This window comes from Uloborus diversus, chromosome 6 (assembly GCF_026930045.1).
Source record: "Uloborus diversus isolate 005 chromosome 6, Udiv.v.3.1, whole genome shotgun sequence".
NCBI lineage: Eukaryota > Metazoa > Arthropoda > Arachnida > Araneae > Uloboridae > Uloborus > Uloborus diversus.
Genome location: NC_072736.1, coordinates 35891135 through 35914137, shown reverse-complemented (window position 1 = coordinate 35914137; position 23003 = coordinate 35891135). Strand labels below are relative to the sequence as shown.

Below are 23003 nucleotides of genomic sequence, written 5' to 3'. Positions count from 1 at the left end.
GAGTATCTTAAAATTGAAGGGTGATTAACGATAAATTGTTCACAATTTCATGAAGAGCTCAAGATGTGATCGTTATAGAGGGATTTGCCATTGTGTCGGATATTGCTACGGTGAGATTTTAGTATATTTGACAGGGAATTTGAAATTCACACAATTACTCTCGTACGTTCATTTGCGCAGTCAGAAATACCTTCTGAAGGGCGTTTTCTTTAATCAAAAGTACCTTCTGAAAGTTTTTTGTAAGTCAAAAATACCTTTTGAAGGGGGTATTTTTGATCAAAACAGTCCTTTCATATGCATAAACTACTGTATTATAATTTGCATTTTCGTTAAAACAATGCCTCTGAGGGATGTTTTTACCCCCAAAATCCCCCTTCGCTGCGCCACTCATTTCGAAACAAAAGTCGTAGCCACAGTTTATTCATAAAACCACATAAGGTATTTCCTGTATAAAAGATTCTAGTAAGAACATCTTCCAGTTCATCATTTTTGTATTTGTTTATTATCTTCTTATTCTCCTATAAAAATAGATTTTTCCTTGAAATTGGCTAAGAAAAAACTGTGTAGCTGTCACGCAAATGAAACAACAGCTGCTCTGGTTATGTTCATATGATGATATTGACACAAGAGCTCTGGTTACAGCTGTATACCCGCATATTTTTGTTCTCTGTCACCTGTCATCGGGCTATCCTTTTGGCTAGGTTATTATTCTTTTCCTTTCTGCGCAGTAGCGTAGCCTTGTTTTTTAGAAGTAATTAAAACACATCAAATATTCGGAAAGTGTTTTTTTCTTAGAATACTCTTCAGTTTCTTACTCCACACGAAGTTCAAAGTTGCATTTTTGCTTTTTGTTGAGTCGAGATTAGCGTTACGAAACTTTTTTTTTTATTCTTATTTATTTTTAGCTTTGGAGTGAGACATTTAAAAATTATTTTCTAGCTAACACGACTTGTGGAAACATCCAGTTTTCGTGTTTAGAAAATTATTGTAAGTTGTACATAAACTGGTGTGTGGCGAAAAATAAGTAAATAAAAAGCAGCTTTTAAAACTGCGTTTATTAATGACGTGAATCGAGGGAAGCGTAGAAAAGCGTTTTTAGAAAATATTTTTCACCATATATGGGACAGTTAGAAGTAATGAGATGGAAGTGGACATTGTCAAGTTTGGTGCAAAAAAAAAAAAAAAAAACGCGTTCAAAGTTCCGGTCTTAGGTATTAGACTTTAGGCTTTCATTGAAAGGATTTTCTAAATCATGCTGTTTAGCAGCACCTATATATTATACCAAGGTTGCTAGTAAAATCTCTTGCAGCAACAACAGAGGAGAGATTTTCTCATCATTTGTACTGGTTACCTCCAAACATTTAATTTTGGTTCTTTCATCCCTTTGCTTCTCACTACCTCGAATGTACTTTATATATTAAAGGGTGTTTTTTTTAAAGGTAGAGAACTTTAGGTTCAAATAAAACACAGTTAAATGTTTTTAATTGCCATGAATGTTGCTTTATTCGAAAGATGATTCTTTGCCATTTTTATTTAAATATGATTTCTGGCATATGGCCACCTCGGCTGGCTCGGAGAAAGTCCAATCGAAAAGTCCAATTTTCTCACTTTTTGCAGCAGTGGAGGCCGTATGTCAGTGATAAGGTGGCCAATGTTCTCTTCCAAGGCGTCAATCGTCTGTGGCTTATCGGTGTAGACCAGAGACTCCACATAGCTCCGCAAAAGGTAGTCAAGCGATGTTAAATCGCATGATCTTGCAGGCCAATTCACGGGTCCATTACGCGAAATTATTCGTTCACCGAACGTTTCTTTCAATAAATCAATTGTGACACGCGCTCTGTGGCGTGTTACACCGTCTTGTTGTCTATTCATGATGAAATGGCAAACCAAACTGAACACAAAACAAGTGACAGCTATCAAAATGGCACACATATCAAATAGTGTTGCCAACTTAAAGTTCGATATCTCTAAAAAAACACCCTTTATATATATATATATATATATATATATATATATATATATATATATATATATATATATATATATATATATATATGTGTGTGTGTGTGTGTGTGTGTGTGTGTGTATGTGTGTGTGTGTGTGTTTGTCTATTAATAAATGATCATTTGTTGAAAATAAAATGGTTAAATGCAAAATATATTCCTTTCTTGTTTCAGTTGAGCAGCATAGGTTTCATTCAAAATAAATTGAACTTAAAAAAATACTTACGCTTTGAGGTGAGCATGCCAGAAAATAAAGTACAGCTGGTCCCTCTGGCGTGTTGTATACTTCGTGCTTGAATATATATCCCACGCCGTTCTTGGGGCACATACAATGCATTGTTTGCTTTGTTGAGTTGTCCGGATAAGTGGCGTACGTCCACGCCACGTCCCGAAAGTACCGGCAGGTTGGTAGCCTGCTGACCGGCTCACAGAGCTAGAGAAGGAGAGAAATCTATCATTAGTTTAAGAACTAATAATAAGATTTATTTATTTTTTTATAAATCTTACTTTGATTGTAATGTTATTCAACACCAATCACAGCTTTATTTGTGTATTACGAATTTTCATTTTATTTATTTTTTTGCAGCATCAGTTCATTCAAATTTCCCCCTTTTTTTGCATTAGAATGGTTGCTTCAGATTTTGATGTTCTTTCTAATGTTCTATGTTATTCAGTTTTCAAGGTTAAGCTGTAATTGGCAGTGAGAAGGTAAAACGCTGTATCTACAGAAATCAGTTTTTTCTTTTTTTGCATTTACCGAGCTTTACCTTCCCGCGCCAGCATTAGTATTCTTAATTTACAACTTTCCATTGTTTTATGAGTACATCTCAACAGAACTGGACTAAACATTACGCAAAATATTAAACTTCACGAAATTTTCCGCTTGTCGGAAATCATTCTCGATTTTAATCTGAAAATGACTTGATGTAGATATGTGCAGAGGTAATAAACAGTAAGTTACAGCCACTAAGCCAGGGGTAAGGCAGAACTACATGCAGGGGCGCGCATGGGGGGGGGGGGAAGCAGAGACACCTGTTGGCCCGGACCCAAGCCTGAAGGGGGGGGGCAGAGATTTTTAAAAAGAGGGTCAATTATATGTAGGGACTTAGGGGAAAACAATGTGGATGGGAACCAGGGGCGGATTCAGGGGAGGGTCAAAGGGTCAGCTGTTCCCCCTGTGACAAGAATTTTATTATGATAATTTTTAAAGTTCAATTTTTTAGATTCGAAAAAATAGTTACATGGAATCAATGTTAACCTTTTTTTACTTGGTTCTGCAAGGTATTTTTTCTCAGCGTATCAAAACTCAAAGGATTGACTGGGTTCGTTTACTGGGCTACTGCTATTTTGAGTTTTTTTGTTCATTTTCAAAAGATTAATCATCTCTAATGAGCTTAACGTTTTTCAGAGCACTCTTCCATCTCAAACCATGCATATGTGTGTGTGCACGTGCTTTTCCCAACGTGACCAACCTGTTTGCCTAAAGAAATGTAACATTTTATGAAAATTTGGGGGAATATGATCCAGGTGCAGGTTGCGCCATTGGAAGTTTTAGGAGGAGGGGAGTGACAATTTGAAAGGGTTTTGTGTCATTTGGGGTGAGCTGTGCTCCGTAGCATATGAAGGGTGCTCCATCACCCTTGGAGGGATGGGCGCACCTGCTTAGCTGTTACTTTTTACGATGGAAATTTGTCCATTGAAACTTGACCCCCCTTACAAAAATTTCTGGATCCGCCCCTGATGGGAACCCCGTAAAAGTCCTTCGTGACGGGCCCCAAATTTTCTGTGCACGCCCCTGACTACATGCAATATACCGACTGCAATATACCTTGGCTCTGGGGTGTTAACTTCGTACAGGGGAGATACTACGTAATCTCAACGATATGGCTAACTTACTACCCAAGGTTTGCCTTTAATTTACGAGTTGAACGGCACCATGTCTGCAAGCTCTCGCTGGTGAGAAAAATTTACTTTGTGCCAACCAGTGGCCAACTGTGCCAGAGAGTGCCAACCAGTTTGTTGGCACTCTCAGCTTCAATGAGATGGCGTCTGCCTCCAGCTCGGTTATTCCCTATTCCAGACTGATTCCTCAGTCCAAACAAGGACGAAACTGAAGTCTCTGGATGGGATAACCGGGCTGCCGGAATATTGCATGTACATACGCAGAGGTGCCGTCTTTCCAAAATCTCAAGAACGGCACGTTGACATATTGACATTTGGAAAATTTAACTAAGGGCCGTCTACAAATGATGTCACGCTTTGGGGGAGACGGGGGGGGGGGGGGGTTACAAAGTTTTTTTTGACAGGTTGTGGCGTATGGGGCAACAAGAGATGTGACATCACGCACCTTTTTTCATTATGTTTATGTAGTACCACGTGACATGTGACAAGGGGTGAAGTAAAGTTTTACATTTTGTGACAAAAGGAGGCAGAAGTATGTCAAAAAAAGTGTGACATCATTTGTGGAAAAACCTTAATGTCTGTGACATTTTTTAAAGGTCAGGGAAGCCGAGTTATTTGTTAATTCGTTTCTTTTTCAAGAAAAGGTTTTATTGATAAAAGAAAACAAATTGGATTTTTTGCGAAAACTTTTGCTTCTAGTATTGTTATAGAACATAAATGCATGTGTGCAGATTATGACCGGGACTCATACTGATGATAAACAGGTACAAATAAGATTTAAAATATAATATTCACACATTCGAACAATATATTCACGCACCTTTAACTGTCTGGATTTGTCGACAACTGTATATCCATCTCTTGCATCAATGGACATTGAACAAATTTTCTTTCCTGGGCAGCGACATTGCCTTTCTACCCAAGGTGTTGAATATGTATCCACTCTGTTGCAGACAGTCATTGGACCACATTCTGGGAGGTCTGATTCATTATTCTGTACAAAGAAAAAAGGAATAATTAGATTCTATAAAAATTAGAGACTGTGATGTTTCATTAGAAATTACTGATAGCAATAATATAAATGATATTAGCGGAAGCATTACTGAAGAATTATCCACCATAAATGAAAAACATATATTTGATTGCACCCTGAAGCTACAACCCATCAAAATTTTCCGTTTTTTTATTTATTTTCTGGAAATTTTAACTGACTATTTTGCCAGTTAGAGGGTAGAATTAGCGGTCACCACTGGCAACGGAGCAACTAAGGGGGGGGGGGGGGTGGCGATTAAGAAATCATCTGCCATTCGTTACCCGAATTCCACCTCAAAAAATAACTGGTAAAACCTTTTCTACCTAAATAGGGATTTCGTCTTTATGTTTTAAAGTATTAAAATTTATTACTTCATTAAATAATTTATTTGGGTATATTGACTTCAATGAATAAAAAAAAAACATCATTTTGCATTTCGAGTAAAAAAATGCCTTTCTGAAGGGTGACGTCTAATGAAATTGAAACGATCGCCATTGGCGACGTCGTAGATCAGAGCTTCTTTTGATATTCAAAACCACTACATAGAAATTCTTTACAACGAAATACAAAGAAATAAATGTTCAGTCCCGTTTAACTGACTCCTGGATGTCCTCAGGACAGCCAGGACTTTCCCCTTGATGTCCTGTATCGAACTGTACCAATATTAACCTGATAGACATTGACAGCTCGTAGGAAATAAGGTTACAGACACACCCACAGACCAACGCGCCCAGGTTTTAACAGTATAAGATTACATTGCTTGAATTCTATTACTACGAACAAAATTTACTATCCTGCGAAGTTCGTTGTAACAGTACAACACTCTGTACATTGTCTATCAACATTGTCTATGTTGAAGCTCCAACCTATGTTTGTTTTACTTCATTGTTGAACTTTATGAACGTTTTGTTTGTTGAACTAGTTTCTGAATTTTGCCTCATATTCTAATAGAATTTGATTAGCTTTTTTCCGTCAGCAATGCTAATTTACAGACTCGCCGATCAGAGTTTATTTTGACATTTAAATCCCTTTTCCCACGGCCCTTGACTCTAATAACATGTCAATGCAAATTTTCTTCCCTCCTCAAAAAAGGTTAACATCTGCGTCTAATGGGCTCTGTAACCCCTTCAAGTCTTCAATCATTCGCGATAACCTAATCACAGGTTCTCATATATAAATTCCTACTCGATGTCTTGCTTCGACGAGGGAAGGAAAAATCCCTTTCTCCCCTCGTCTGAAAGTGATGAATCAGTTGGGATCCAAAAAAGCTCTCGCTGCTAGTCCTTGATCCGGTAAAATTTGATAGAGTTGGGTCTGTCCTCTTTTCTTCTCCAGGATGAAGGATTGCCTCCTTGAGAGGAAAAAACGGATTTGTGTTTTGTGCTTGTTCCTTTGTGGGTTGAAGCTACTTAACATCTGCTACGAGTGATCACTCTACAGCAATGTTGAGTCCAAAATATCATGATATTTTCGAAAATATCAAAAATATCCGATATTTTGATATATATCGGATATTTTGATATATATATCGGATATTTTGATGTATATCCGATATTTTGATATATATCCGATGTTTTGATATATATATCGGATATTTTGATGGTTCAATTCCCACAAACTAAATCGTCAAATTAGTAAATGCATCCTCAACTCACTCTTTATTTTCTTATATTATAATTACAATATGTAGACTTAAAATTAGGTATTTTTCATTATTTATATCGAATATTTCGTTTTACATTTCCATCAATTTTAATGAAGTTAATTTAGCATTAGCTGTTTTACTCATTTTTCTTCTGTTAGCTACTTTTACAGTTATACGATTCATCAGAAAAAAATAATATGCATTAGTTGGTGCACAGTCATAAAACATTTTCTTCTTTTTTTTTCTGAGCAATGTTTAATATTTAATTAAGCACTTTTAATATGAATTCAAATTGTTACATGACTAATAATTTTATGAATATAAAATACAAATAAAAAAAGAATATTGTATAACTTTTTTTATATTATTGATGTATTAATACATCATAAAAATATAGTACATAATTTTTTGTTTATTTTTAATAATAAATGAACAAAATTACTAATGATTTATATTGAAAATACCTTAGTGAAAAAATAAGTATCGAAAATATCATATTTTCAAAATAAATATGGGATATAATATCATGATACATATCGGCTGATATACAGGGCGTTCCGTTTTAACCTGCAAGACCTTTACTTTCGCAACCGTTAGACCTAGATGTATACTTCCAATTGCAAAAATGTTCAAAATCAGATGTAGAGTTAAGATATTGAAAGTCTGAAGTAAAGACAAAAGTGAGTTGAAAATACAAAATTTAACTTTTATACGGGCCCCAGGTCCCCTAACTTATATTTAGGGAAATAATCTCCATTGAAAAATAATTCCAATTCAAAAAGTTTGAAATTCGTACGACCAATATTCACCGAGATATGAAGCACAGCGTTTTGTGACTTACACCACTTCTCACTCGTCGTCAATAACACCTTTTGGGGGAAAATATAGCAATTAACAAGTGTTTAAAATTATATGTGTGCATAGAGTGTAGTTTTGCAAATTGTTCGAGGTTTTGTAGTGTGTTTTCGTGTATCACGGCATAGCATTTGCATTTAGTTTTGAATAGCTGAAAACTAAATGCTATTCTTCTGAAAAAGCGATAAATTCGAATATCATCTTCTATATGGTCCCTGAAAACTTTGAATTGGAATATCTCCTTGAGTTTTGCTGGCACAAAAGTCAAGTTTTTAGTGTCAGTAATAGTTTCCAATGGAGATAGATTATTTCCCTAAATATAAGTTACGGGACCTGGGGCCCGTATAAAAGTTAAATTTTGTATTTTTAAACTCACTTTTGCCTTCACTTCAAACTTTCAAAACTCTGCATCTAATTTTGAACATTTTTGCAATTGGAAGTATACATCTAGGGCTAACGGTTGCGAAAATAAAGGTCTTGCAGGTTAAAACGGAACACCATGTATATCGGCGAACCCTGGTTGAGTCGATACCAATATGTGGACGTTTCGGGCGGGATGGAGGTTTTGCTAAGTATATTCCGTTGTCCGGTTTAAAGGACACGTTCCCAATGCACCATCAGCTCGCCGAGATACCAGCACTTGATGAAAACGAAAGTTGAAATGTTACTTTTAAGTTCTCGATTCCATTTCTTAGTAACAATTTGAACTAATATTATTTTGGATTTGTCCAAAAACGTAACTTTTGACGGTGACCGTCTTTCTAAATATTTATTTCGCACTCCTTATTCCAGGGCTTCCCGGTCTTTTCGAAGAATATGTGCATATACATTGATAACATGGACACTTCGCATTTCTAGGATTCCAACTGCGTGTATGTATATACCTGTATGTAGTGTGTGCCGCGGGGGGTTTTGACCCTCGGGTTCCTCCCCTGCAACTCCCTCCAATACTTAAATTTACCTGCATGTTGTATAAAGAATTGCTGCCCATCTTTTACGAGTACTACAATTTGGATGTAAATTTGCTGTTATTTAGCATGACAAGGACGGGCAGAAGTATTTTTCTGTATTCTTCCGAGTTGTGTGCTCATGTTTATTTTTTTACTCCCTTCTAAACCATACGCTGGATCCGCCCTTGTGTGTGTACATATGAGTCAGTGAGAAGCAAAGGGATGTAAGTGGATGTTTTTAAGTTTTGAGTAAAACGCGTTTAAAGATAACGTCCGATGTAGGCTTTTATTGAAAAGTTTTTCTAAATCATGCTGCATAGTAGAGATAAGTTCGGGCTCATTTTTGAGAGCCCTGGCCCATCCGAGCCCGAAAATTTGTAACCGAGCCCGCCCGAGCCCGAGTGATATTGTCTCGGACCAAAATCCGAGCCCGAAGGAAACTTTCTTGCATCAAAAATCGAGCCTTCTACAATCTGGCATGATCTCTCTGTTAATGAAAAAAGGTTACGTCAAATGTTCTTCATTAACAGAGAGAAGTTTCTAAATTTTCTTAAAATGCTCCACTTCAAATGCATTACTGTATGACATATTGCAATAGTAATCGCAAAAAAAAAAGAAAAAAAACTATCAATAAGCGTTAATTAATTAATTTTTTTTTTTTGGGGGGGGGGGAAATTTGACATTGATTGAACTGATTTAAATTTCATTTCTCATTCTTTCATTTTCTCAGAGTAGGAAAATGTTTATTTGCTTTGAATTTGTATGGAGATTGGCGATTGAATGAGCTTGAGCCCGAGCCCGAAACCTATTTTCGATTCTAGAGCCCGAGCCCGCTTCGAGCCCGGGCTCGGACTCGGGCTGTCGGGCCCGGGCTGAGCCCGTCTCATCTCTACTGCATAGCAGCAACTGCCAGGGCTACTAGTACCATCTGTTGCCCCAAGACAGTGGAGAGGTTCACCTACCATTTGCACTGATTATCTCCAAATTTTTAATTTTGCCACTTAAATCCTTTTTCTCACTGTCTTATATGTGTAAAGCCTCATGATGATGTATATACAGCATCCACCCGTTTTGACGGACTATTTCTTACCAAAATAATAACAAAAGTAATTTTATGAAACTTGTCGCTTTTAGGAATTTAAATGCTTGTTCTTTTTTTTAAACTATTTATTTATTTATTTTAATTACCCACTTGTTTTTTAAGTATCTTTCCAAAATTAAAGAAGAAGAAAGTAAGCAAGCAGTCGGTTTCCTCCTTTAGCATTGTGATTTCAAAGATCAAATCAGCCACAAAAACCGAGATCCGCATGAACGCACCCTTCCGACTTCCAGCCCGCCGCTTATCGGTTTCCCATTTGACAAAGGAAAAATAAAGTGTGCAAAGTGTCTGCGCTATCGCGGTGACCGTCAGACAGCTTGGCTTCCAAATCTCCTGTCATCACGCGACGACCGACGCCCGTTTCCGCATACGTGACAAAACGCTGCTTTATCAAAGGGGTCATTTTCGCTAAATGCCGCAGATTGAACCTTGCCCCCTTGCCCACCTACTGGATAAATTTCGCCATGAGATCATTGTAGGTGATTTTCGCTCGAGACGTAGTTTAGAAACTAGTTTGTGATGAAAAGAAACAGTTAGAAGTCGCCCACGCGGTTGGATGAATCAATTTGCTTGGCTTCGATGTTGGGTTTTGTTGGAATGAGAGCTGAAATTGTTGTCTCGAAACTGTTTATGTCAATGAGTTTGAATTAATTTGAATACACTTGAGCCTGAATTTGAAATTCAATTTTCATTTTTGACAACATTTTCACTTAACTCTGACCCAACGCATGAATAAGTTAAAACTGTTGCCTTCATTATGAAGTAATATTCTAAAACAGCCTTGGCATCTGGAAAAGTAATTTTTCTTCGAACGTTTTTCAAAACTGCGTTCTAATGCAAAATGCTCTGAACTGAGACATAAAATTATTATTATCGAATGATATTTGCTGAAATGTTTGCAATTTCAGCAAATCAGTATCTGCATTTTTTTTTTTTTTTTTTTTTTGTCATTTTTGTCATTTGTTGCACATTACCTTTAATGAATAAGCTTGTTTATCTGGTTTCCGCTGAAAACAAAGCACAAAAAAAAACTTCAAAGTCCAACATTTCCCTATTAATTAGTAAGGAATCCAAATCACGTTTCTGTTCAAATGTCTCAAATACTGTTTTTGTGTTGCATTGCGCCGTGTCTAGTGAATAAGTTCTCAAAAAAAAAAAAATTATAATAAACATGCAGCTCCGTTGTCGTTCTTTCAAGGGTTTATCCCTAACATGTATACCACCGGCCGCTAAAATCGCAATTTGCATTTGAAAAACACAATCCCTTTAAAAAATTAGTTTCTCTAGTGATAATAAATATTCCCCCCCCCCCAAAAAAAATCGAAAAAAATACGAACATTTTCCACTTTTACACCCTCGAACCGTTCACTTAGCAAGATTATGCGCAGGACCATTTTGTTCGCAATTTAGTGTGGATTATTTTGTACATTGCACTTTTCGTGCTTAAACGGCATAGTTTTCTAGATATTTCAGAAAAACTGATAGAAACTTCCCCTCCCCTTTCCCCCAAACCTGACGCTTAATTAAAATGGTGTAACTTTTTACCAAACAATATATGAACGGTATAGAATAATTTAAAGTTGGAGGAAAACTTTTACTTTGGATGTTGAGGTCGTTTTTTGGTCTAATTGCACCGTAACTTTTTATGAATATTAACTAATTAACTTCCTTATCCAATATGATGTTAAAATATAATTGGCTCAGTGGATTGAAATAGACGTGGAAGGCGAGGGAAAATGGTATGGTCTTCGTATCCTTGACCTCGTTCTTTCGTATTGATATTCTTCCTTTATTGAGCGTTCTTTTTTACGTGAGCATGACGTGAAGTCGGTTTTTTTTTTTTTTTTTTACATGGTAACCATATTAAGCGAATGACAGTTGTGTTTTGCATATTTAGTCGTTGTTCCGCTTCTGTTCTTTGCGAACATGAGATAATTCTTGTTAAAAATACCGGGAAGAGTTTCCTGTTTTTTTTTTTTTTTTTTTCAAGCTATCGCAGAATAGCGATTTGATTGTTTATTTCAGTTATTTTTCCTGAAAATTATGCAATCAATGCAGCATGTTTATTGTTTGTTTTGTCGATGATGGTTCGAAAGCAGCTTTGACTACTTTGTTACTGTCCTAAAAAATTTGGAAACATCAATTTAAAATCCTCTTTTGGAATGTCGGATGTTGCTGAAGTTTCTATTCCACATGAATCTAGTGAAGAACACTTGAAGAAACCAAGGATACCCAAGTCCCGATTATCTCACGCGACAGCAGGTTCCTTGCAAAATCACTAAAAATGTGTTTTTTTTTTTTTTTTTTCTTTTTTTTTTTTTTTTTTTTTTTTGAGCAATCACAATTGCTTATTGTTCTCATCTGACTGTTTTGAATTCCCATCATTTTATTTTCCCGCCAGCACCACCGTCACGTCGACCGGCCTCACGATGCTGCTCCTCTTGCGAAAACCGTCTCCAGGTTGCGTCCATATCCTACACACACACGCATACACACATACACACAGTCATGCCTGCGCACAGATACACACTCCTACACACACATACACATACTCATGCCTGCACACAGACACAAACACATATGCCTACATACACACACACACACACGAACGCCTACACACACACACGCGCGCGTACACACACAGCACTGCATACACAACACGCCACACATGCATGCATACATACACACATACACGCGCACCCACACACATGCGCCTACACAAATCCACACGCACATTCATACACACACACGCTCGTGATTGCGAAAAACAATTTGAATTCAAGATGCCAAAAATTCAAATTATTATTAATATTTTTTTTAAAATCTACTAAAAGCTCAAAAACATTGTTCACATTTTTCGCCCCAAAAACAACGGCTTTCAAATTCCAATTACAAATACAGGGTGAAGGGTGAGCCAAAAGTTCGTCACAACTTTAAAAATGCATACAAAAGGAAGAAAAAGACCGTCAAGGTATTACGGATGAAAATTGCTTCTACACATTTGAACGAAGCCATTGTCTGATTGGTGGTATTTTGGTTGTTGAAATTTTAGACCTAACTCCAGTGGATTAACCCTAAACTCCAGTAGATACCGATTTTATTTTCTTCTTTCTGCTAAAATGAATCTTACCAGCAAAACAGTTAAGTTACCGGATACAGTTCAGCCTTGTCAAAATAAAGGATTTTCCTGCGTACCAAACATTACCAAAAAATATTATCAAATTATGCTTTGGCGCGCGTTTCATTGTTGATGACGTCAAAAGCGTTATTCCATCAGTGACTTGGCTTACGAGGCTTTTTAAATTGAAATATTTATGAATTACAGTCCTATATGCTGCAAAGATTAGACGGGCTAAATAAATTTCTGGAACAATTATGAATTTTTTCACACCCGGCTTGGTGAGCCGGTCACAACACCATTCTCGAGTACAAAGCACACATACACACCTTTAAAATATGTTTTGAAAAAGGAGCAAACGCCCAGCGGATAACAATACGCAATCTCGAACTGGGCTTAGTTTTTGTAGAAGTCCAACAATCTCCCAATTAAAACATATATTTTTTAAAGAAATGCAACTCGAAGTCCTTTCTTGACCTCTACTGCACCAGTAGAAACAAGAATCGCGAAGCATTTAAAGACAGGAAGCTTGATAATAACATATTTCGATAAAATAGCTTTTTCGGATTCATTTAAAAAGAGCTCGTTGTTTGTTAAGCTGTTGTGTCAAAGAAAACATTAAAAAAAGTTGTAATTGCTGCCCCAATTTCGGTTTCTTTCCGGTCGTTTCAAGCTGTCTTTCATTCATAAAGTTGGTTGAGCAACTCTGGAGAAGATTCCTTATACATAGTTAAACACCGGTGCTAAAATTTTACTTTTTACCATTATATTTGGTATTCATGTGTGCTTATACTCCTTATTCTTTTCTTTTCCTTTTTAAACACGTCTCACATCTTGTACAGTGGACGCCGGCTAATTGAATCAACCGCATAATGAATCAAATTGTCGAAAACAGAATAAAATCCAGTTTGTTTTGAATTAGCCGCTTTATGGAATCAATACTGTTTAGAACAAACGTGATTCATGTAAGCGGCAGCCACTTCAGTTACTGTCGACCTCGCTTATACGAACATCAGCGGTTACAACCAATGATATTCGATTGTGCTGTTAAATTTAGTGATAATTCATGACTCAACTTAGCTACTGTCTGACCATCGATTACATGGAAAGGCTAATATCCGGTTTATAGGCGGAAATGGACGTATTTATTAGTTTATAGGGATGTTAGTTGGTTTGTTTCAGATGGATTAAGCCTTAGTTTTGTACAAATGAAAATTTGCTCACAGCAACATTTTTTAAATCTAAAGTATATTCGATCTATATTCTCACGGCAAAAACTAATTGATTTATTTATTCACAACAAAGTTTGGAGCTTACCATTTTGCTTTTACGTTCCTAAACGAAATGAAAATATTTTATTTTATTTTTGTTGTTTCCATGGTAACTATTTTTGTTTTCCCTTATTTATTTTAGAGAATGCAACTAATGAAAAAGACACTAGTGATATTATAAAACGCGTGCATCAAAATCCCATCGTTATTTTCCCTTCTCCCCTTCTAGATTCATTCAGATGGAATCGTGTTTACTTGGCAGATCGTCAAATTACATACAATCCGTGGTCAAACCGTAAGACCTCAACAGAAACTTTTTAATTATTGTTGTTAATTGGCAGCAAGCAGATTGTAATATGCTGGCGAGAAAAATGGAACGGAATGTAGGGCAAAAGGGTTCTTCAGAAAAAAAAAGTCAAAATTCCCCTTTTTAGTCTGGTAATTAATACATCTTGTTGTATTTTTCGAACTGCGTGTTATAATCCTTGAGAAGAGATAAAATGAAGGGAGTGAAGACTTTCACTCATGAAACCAAGACCCCAAGTCACGCGATAGATTTTGAAGCAAATCATTGGAAGAAATCGGGTTTCTTTCGCTTGTTTCACGCAAAATATGCCAACCATTCGTCATTGTTGAGTCATATGACTTGGGGTCAGCTTTTGCTAAGCCAATGATTGGCTCCCTCCATTTTAATTAGTGCTCTAATGATACAGTGGTTTTAATACAGTGCAATCCTGTTACAACGAACTTCAGGGGACAGCATGTAACGGGATTTTCGTTTCAATGGAATACAATCTATGTAATGTAAGTTGAATAAATACCTTTGTGCTCCAAAAATAAACAAGGAATAGCAACGTTAACTTGCACAAATTGCAGATTACTGCTGACACGTGTTTCGGAGTTTCGAGAAACCCTTTTTTTAATGAAAAATAAGTGAGCGTATGGATGAAAAGACATGCGACAAAAGCAAAGAAGCAGATAAAGAAACAACTTGAAACGGAAAGAATAGCGGATTGCCCGAACACCAATGAAAAAGTTATAAACCAATAAATAACCAATAGGAATTCAAACCTTAGAGCAGGAATTAGTTAATGAAGGGAGCGTGTCCAATTATTCGCTTAGCAAAAGTGGAGGCAAAGACCCCAAGTCACGTGACTCAACAACGACAGATGGTTGATATGTTTTGTGTGAGACTAGCAAAAGAAACCTAATTTCTTCGAATGCTTCGCTTTAAAATCTGTCACTTCACTTGCGGTCTTTGATTCCCGAATGAAAATCTCCACCCCCTCCACTTTATCTCTTCTTAATAATTCAAACAAGAGCAAGAGCGCTCTTGCTCATCACATATGTGTCTTCAAAATATGATGATTAGCCCCATACAATTGTTGTTCCTTTTTGTCTAAAGATACATAGCATAATTAAATGATCAAATAACAATCAAAACGTCTCAAGGGTGCCCATCCACCCCCCCCCCCCAAAAAAAAATCTTTACTCTTTCCCTTTTTTATTTATTTTATTTTTTAGCTCACTTTTTTTTCTTTACTCTTTTTAAAAATATTTTTTTAGTTCTCTTTTTTTTAGTTTTATTTACTTTTTTTTAAACATTTTTTATTTATTTATTTATTTTTAATTATTATTATTATTTTATTAGAAAAGTTCTGTGCTACGCCAATGACACACACAAATAAACCAAATAAATAAATGAAATAAAATATAAACAGAATAAAATAAAACAAATTTCTTAAACTAAAAATAAATCAATAAATAAATGCAGTTTAATAAATTTACTCCCCCCCCCATTTTGATGGCGTAACTTGCGAAGTAATCCCCCCCCCCCTGTGGGCACCCCTGAAACTTCTTAATCCGATTGTTTGCTTACATCACAGAATACTAGTTTTACAACAAAATTTACCGACTTGTTAAAAATTTACAGTATAAATCAAATTCTGCAGTGTGAGAAAAGAGAAAAGATAGAGCTTCTGAGCTCGGAGTGTGAAGAATGCCTCTATTAAATACTCGACTTGCTAAATTGATCACTACCGAAATAAACTCAAATTCTGGTTTAAGGGCTTTTGATAAAGGTTAAAAAGGAAACGACCCAATCAATGTCAAGCAGGTTTTTCCTTGGTTGTTTTCTCCCATTTTCTCATCTATGTTTAACCGTCGGTACTTTTCAAATAACTCATTTTTTGTCTTCTAAAACTTAGCTCATTGATAGGGTTATCAAGTAGCAAAGATAATAATAAAGAAAGACCGAGAAAAAATAAAATAAAAACTGAAAGGGGGGGAGTGTAATGTCGCAATAGAATAACTCTATTTATTTCATTCATTTATTTTTTTTTCCTTCATTTTACGCAGCCCGTCATTTCAAAATTTTCTAGGGGGGGAGGGGGGTGGTTAAGCTTAGAGCAGTAATTAGTAACTGGAGGGATCAAGTCCAAACATTGGCTTAGGAAACGCTGACGCAAAGATCTCAAGTCACATGTTCAACGACGACGAATGAGAGACACGATTTACGTGAAACGAGAGAAAGAAACCTGATTTCTTTCAATACTTTGCTTTTTCAATACTTTACTTCAATACTTGCTTCACTCAGTGCATTATTTTTCAGTGCCCCGAATGTTACGATTGATTTTTCTTCTTTCCATTGAAGTAACTATGGAATATCACGTGACTTGATATCTTCGGCCTAAGATTGTAACGCTTCACTCTCTCCACCTTTTATCGATTCTCAATTGATTGAAGAGTATTCGTCCTTAATGTTTATTGTATATCGAAAACCAGCAAAATTCATGCCCATGCGAATTCACTAATATCTCAAAGCCAGGGGGGGGGGGTCAACTACCCCCCTCCAAGATCCCCCGCACCCCAACCCCTCCTAAATGTCGGGCCTGCTTGTAGTAACAACAGGAATTATACCAATTGTTTTTTCACTCATTGCATTTTTCAGTGCTCCGAATGTTACGATTGATTTTTCTTCTTTCCATTGATATTGATATTGAAATAAATGTGGAATTTACGACAATGATTTTGAGTTAATCACAAGTAGGTTAATATGTTTTTATATTGACATCAAAGAATGTTTCGATTTTTTTTTTTTTTTTTTTAGTTTGATAGTAGGGCCATTTCACAGTATTTTGGACAAATGTAGAGACCGTAACATGACACTTTTTCCCCATAACTATTTAATTACTTAACTATTTTCGCACATTATCTTAATTTGAGTTAGTGTATTTGAGGACAAACTGAAAATAATGTGCTAATCTAACAGTAAAGTAAATAGTTATGGCAAAAATAAAAGAAAAAGTCATGTTGCAGACTCTATATAATTGTCCAAAAAACTGAAATGACCCAGTAATGTTCGGTATAATTGGAATTTCATTCAGCAAATTGAGAATTTTCCCCCTCCCAAAAGTTTGAGTTCTGGGAAGAGGCGTGCACAGAAATTTTGGGGTGCCTCACAAATGACTTTTACGGGTCCCCCTCCATCTTGTTTACCCTTATAGTTCCCCCCCTCATTTTAATAATATTGGGCCTCCTTCAGGCTCGGGCCCTGGCCAACAGGTGTTCCTTCTCCCCCCCCCCCGCCCTGTGCACGCCCCTGCTTGTGGGTGCTCCTACGAAAACAACACATTTTTCGGCCTATTTGCTGTTCCAATCGCCTGCTAAAAGGCGGCTATTCCTCCATTCCCATTGCTTCGGACCCGTGGTCTGCTCATCGGCACAGAACGGGCCGCCTAACAGTTTTGTTGCAATTTTGTAGAAAGAAGCCGGCGTGACCTTCCCTTCGTTTTCCGCTCCAGGTGACACGCGAAGAGCCTACTCCGCGATTTAGTGATGTTCGGAGGCAGGCGATTCTAATCTTCCCAGATGCCTCTGATTGCGTGCGTGGGTGCGCTGCGAGTCCTGTCCTTTTACACAACCCCATGCTGAGAATTCGCTGGAAATTTTACATAAACGGAAATTACTGCGTGTGAAAAATAGCCGTGTTATCTGCTTGCGATCTATTTCTAATTGATTGATTTTGCGCAGACCACTTCTAAAGTCCAACGTTAACAGATAAGGTTAGGAGCGCTCCCATGGGAGGTCACTGGGACTAGAGGCGGACTGTCCCGCCGGCTGGCCCAATATTTTTTTTTATTTATTTTTTATTTATTTTTGCGCTCAAAAACTTGTACGACTTTTCTTGGCATTTTTTTCTTTTCTTTAAACTTGTAAACTTGTGTAATATCCCCCCCCTCTTCTTTTATTTATTTATTTTTTTATGCCCTTTAGAGGCATAATTTTGGCACCCTCTTGCGGGACCCAGTCCGCCTCTGACTAGGACCTCCCAAAAATTGCCTTATTTGGAAATAATTTCGCAAAATTTGGAAACAATATAGCACAATTGGCAATTTCTTTTTATGATGTCTAATATTTTTTTACTTGTATCCTTTTAATCATTTGTCGAAATTCGAAAATTCAGTTGGTAAATTGAGAATCTCCTCCCTCCCAAAAACTGGAGGCCCCTGGATAAAAAGTTTACTTTTGGGCGATGTCACGGAAACAGAAGTATCAATTGTTGCACAAAAACACCCTACCTGGACTCCAAATATGTCAGAGCCATGTTTCATTACATGAACTTTATGAAGAGTATGGACCTTTAGTCCTTTATATTATAGTGCAATTCAATTTTGAAGATTTCCAGAATCAATATACAAACTTTTGTTCAGCATCTATTATGTATCTTATTATATTCAGTAAATTACCGCTAATTTTTTTAAGTATTAAGATGGAATTTAGACTGAAAATAGCACAATATGACAAACCGTTAATGGACGGGAAGTAGTTTTTTGTTACAGAATATTTAAGCAACTTTAAACAACCTTCCAATTCATTTTCAGCAGAACTTACTTTGAGTAGTGAGAATGCACATACATACTTATGTTTGAAGTTCAATAAAATTATTATTTGTCCTTCTGATTGGTAAAATGTAATGTATACCCAAATTACCCCATGCATTTAAATCATTAATTACATGAAAACTAATTATATTAAATGCTTCAATTCAATGCAAATTAAAGTAAACATATGTAATGTCTACATACCTAAAGTTGAAAAACATAGAGTGGCAGGTTAATTAGAAGCACTATTTGGAAGTAGTTGGTTTGCATTGCATTGACATCGCCATAAAGTTTAATTTGCTTTTCATCAATTTCAAAAACAGTGTTGGCAACATTTTTTCAGCATAATATTCATAGGTAAGGATGATGTTTATAACTGTGAATTTTTGTAGGTGTATCAAATGTATAGTTTTCATTTTATTCAATACTAGTGGTACCCGCACGGCTTTGCCCGTAATAGAAAAATTAAAAGGTCTTTTGGTTCGCCTGTGTATTTACTATGTATAATGAATTTACTCGCCAATTGGCTTGTGCCCATGTTACGGTTCCACGTTATGATAATTTCGTAATAAACTCGTCCACCTTATGATAATTTTGTTCTTAAAATTGGAATAGAAAAAGAACCACATCGAATTTTCGAAAAATCGCTTCGATGTGCACACTCCCATGCTACAAACTAACTTTGTGCCAAATTTTATGAAAATCGGCCGAACGGTCTAGGCGCTATGCGCGTCACAGAGATCCTGACAGACAGAGAGACTTTCAGCTTTATTATTAGCAAAAAAAATTGAACTTATACCTAAATTACCCCGACGGATCCTACTCATATTGTACTATTTTGTTGCAAGTCAAAAATTGTTGTTATAATAAATTAATTAAATTCTTAATTATTAACAATTTAAATATTAATTGAGACCTTCTAATACTCTGAAATAATTATTTATTGTAAATATTTTCTACAATTAGTGCATGCGGGGCAAAAGTGAAATAGTTTATTTTGTTTACTTGCTCAATTCATTTATTAATTCATTTATTTACATTCCTACACTTAGTAATTCACTTATTTATTCATTCATTCACTCTATTGCTTGTTCATTTATTTTTCTTCATACATTCATTAATTAACTAATTTGATTTACGGTTTATTGTTTCAGTATCGTTTCATTTATTCATTACACCTTTTATTTGCTGATTCATTTGATCAAAAATATTTTCCATGATGGAAAGAAAATATTTATCTCTATAATGGAAAAGAAAATATTTCATTAGAGAAATATTTATTTTTTCACTTTGCCGCATGGGGGAAAAAAGTGAAAAATGCTCACTTTTTTTTTTTTTTTGAAGGGGTAAATTTACTGCTAAAAATAAAAAATACTGTCTCGATGCAAGTGTTATTACAAAATAGAATGTTCTTTCTTTATATACTGCAATTTTCAAAATAAATTTCCAATCAGTTCATTTTGAAAAAGCTTGGTCATCTTAATCATTTCACTTTGCCCCACATTCCCGTACTCGAGTCCGTGTTCTTTAAGTTCATGCAATGAAACAATGCTCTTACATATTTGGAGTCTTGGAAACTCGCTTTTCGCAATTTACAAGTTCTTTGGAAACTGCTGTAATTTTGTGCGAAATGCTAATTCTATCATTTATTGAACTCAACATTTTTTTGTTGCGCATTTAATTAAAAGTAAGCTGGGCGTTTAGAGCTAAATTTAAGCTGTTGTGATTCTTTTGTTAGTTATTAATTCCTGGAGGTAACCTTCAAAATGTCCACCCTCGCTGTGCCCCTGTCACGTGCTTTTTGCAGATAGTGTTGTCGTACTTAGATCAGAGTAACGACATAACAGTAAAACTCGATTTCTGCACGATTGTTTAACTGCCCATTTCTTATTCGTTATAACATTATAATGTAACGCAGTTTAAGTACTGTTAAAACGCTGCAATGCAATCTATGTTTTTATTTTGAATACTTTCGAAACATTTTGTTCGTTATCTTTTTGGTCGTTGAAAAATTATCAAAGTCCTTTGTTCAGATGTTCTAATTAAAATGTTATTATTAAAGTATTTTGTTCAGATGTCCTAATCAAAGCAACATTTGAAAACACCACTTTATTCGTGTACTTCGTTTTCGGTTCTCCCCCTGTGTTAAAAAGATCTCAAAAATTTTGGAAAAAAGCAAACTGAACGTTTACCGAACCGCTATTAATCTGATTTAGGTGTTTTCACTCACTTTCCAAAAATGAAACGCTTTAACTCACACACAATTTGTTGAAAAGCAAATAAAGAAAATCTACAACGGCGGGAAAATATTAACAAGTGTGGCGTGATGCGTTCAAAAACTAGCCCACTTGCCCGGAACCGTTATCACCCAAACAAAGCCATAAATTTACGAGGCACATTTACTGGATTAGACAGAAAAACAATTTTTTAAACCCTTTTTAGTACGCATCAAGTATTCCATGATAATATCCCTTTTTTATTTTATTTTTTATTTTTCTTCTTTTGACGTTGTTATTCCACGGAAAGCAGACGATCGAAAATGTTTACAAAAAATCGATGTTTTCGCCACCGAACGTTAATACTCCCGACGTTCACGTAACCCGAAATTCTCAGAAATAATGACTGTGACGAGTTATTTTGTAATCCTTCCGCGAAATAAGGGTGGGCGAAGTATTAGGGGGGAAGGGGGGGGGACTTGCCGAACAAGGTTGTGTTACTGCGTGACTTTGCAAGAGGGGCAGCTTTGATTTATGCATCAGGTGGTGTGTTCTCAGGGGGCTTTTGGAACTTATTTCTTAACTACGTCGTGTTTTTTACGTTCTTTTCTGGGGGAATCCACAAAAGGGTGGAAACTGATACTTCTATCGCAACTGAAATTTAAAACCTGTCCCTATACCGAAGGTTTCAATACGGCAAAGCAATTACGTGCTCCAAGTAGTTGCTTATAAGTCTATTATGTCCTTTTTAAAATCCTCGTAATTGAATGAAATTATTTCGACTTTTTTTTTTTTTTAATGCATGGTGAAACAACTTATTTGAATTAATGAAGTGAGACTTATGCGAGAGCTTTGAAGTTCTGTTTTGCAAGCTTTTTGTGTGACGGAAGTGACGTAGTTGTGTTTTAATTGTTGCCAGAAAAAAAAAAATAGTTATTTCAAACTTAGTTTTTTTAAAAAAAATAGCGAATTAATTTCAAGGCGGAAACTAATGAAGCATATAATTCAAGTCAAGTCATCAGTTTAAAACGTAATCCACACTGATTATGTTTACACTTGAAATTAGTTTGTCAACTTTATAATTGCTAATATCTTGCATTGTTTTTGGCAATAATTAAAAAAAGGAATTCGAATATTGTTTAGTTTTCTCGTTGTTAATAATCTATTTTCTTTTTCATAACAAACATACAATTTTGTTGTGAATATGCCTAAGTCAGGCGCAGAAAGAACAAGAGCGTGGCGTGAAAGAAAACGTGCTGGTGGAGTGACAGTTCAGAATGTACAAAATAGATAAGCAAGGGCGCCCATATGGGGGGAGGGGGGCTCAAGCCCCCTCCCCCCTTGAAATTAGAACTTCATTGCTTTCAGTACTTTTTTCTTTGCAAAAATGTAAAAAAATTTCTTCTTCAGCAATTAATGAATAAGTTATTAAATAGACCAAATTTTACTCTAATCTGTACTGAAATCGATTTCTATGGGGCAAATATCCTGCTAAACCATGAGAAAAATATCTGAGCCCCCCCCCCCTCAAAATTTTGCATATGGGCGCCCTTGTAGATAAGATAAAAATATTACTCCTATCGTGTGTCTTCATGACCAGGGGCGGCAAATAGGGGGGTCAAGAGGGGGTGGTCGCACCCCCAAATTTTTTGAGCAGAATGATAGAAAATGGGTGAATTCAATTTATGTAAGTCGGAAATCAATGTTCATTTTTAAAAATCTCGCTAGTTCTCAGATATTTGAAACTCGACACATTCCCAAACTACAAAAAGTGTTTTTCGTTATTTGGGTGATGACTTAGAAATTCATGAAGTATTCACCGGCCTTTTCAAAACAGAGAAAACTGATAGAGAACCATGATTAGTTTCAACTAAAAAAAGACATTTCCTCATATAAAATAAATATTTCATACTTGTGTGCCCAGTGTAGCGATGGTATTTCCAATATGAGCATGATTTTCACAAAAATATTCCTTGATATTTTACAGTCACTTTTACGCTCATTTTTTAAGTGCATATATTCATTTAA

The 23003-nt window shown here is 35.9% G+C and overlaps 2 protein-coding genes across 2 annotated transcripts in view; one reads left to right on the top strand and one right to left on the bottom strand.

Moving 5' to 3' along the window:
- The window catches only part of LOC129224339 (elongation factor-like GTPase 1), a 328060-nt gene that overhangs the window by 236114 nt on the left and 68943 nt on the right, over positions 1-23003 (top strand). The gene's annotated exons all lie outside the window — the stretch shown is intronic.
- Positions 1-23003, bottom strand: part of LOC129224629 (protein giant-lens-like) — a 39209-nt gene that overhangs the window by 7836 nt on the left and 8370 nt on the right. The window contains exons 2-3 of the mRNA XM_054859114.1: positions 4726-4899; positions 2230-2436 (exon numbers count right to left, since the gene is read on the bottom strand). Of these exons, the coding sequence (XP_054715089.1) occupies positions 2230-2436; positions 4726-4899 (381 nt within the window). The remainder of the gene's footprint in view (positions 1-2229; positions 2437-4725; positions 4900-23003) is intronic.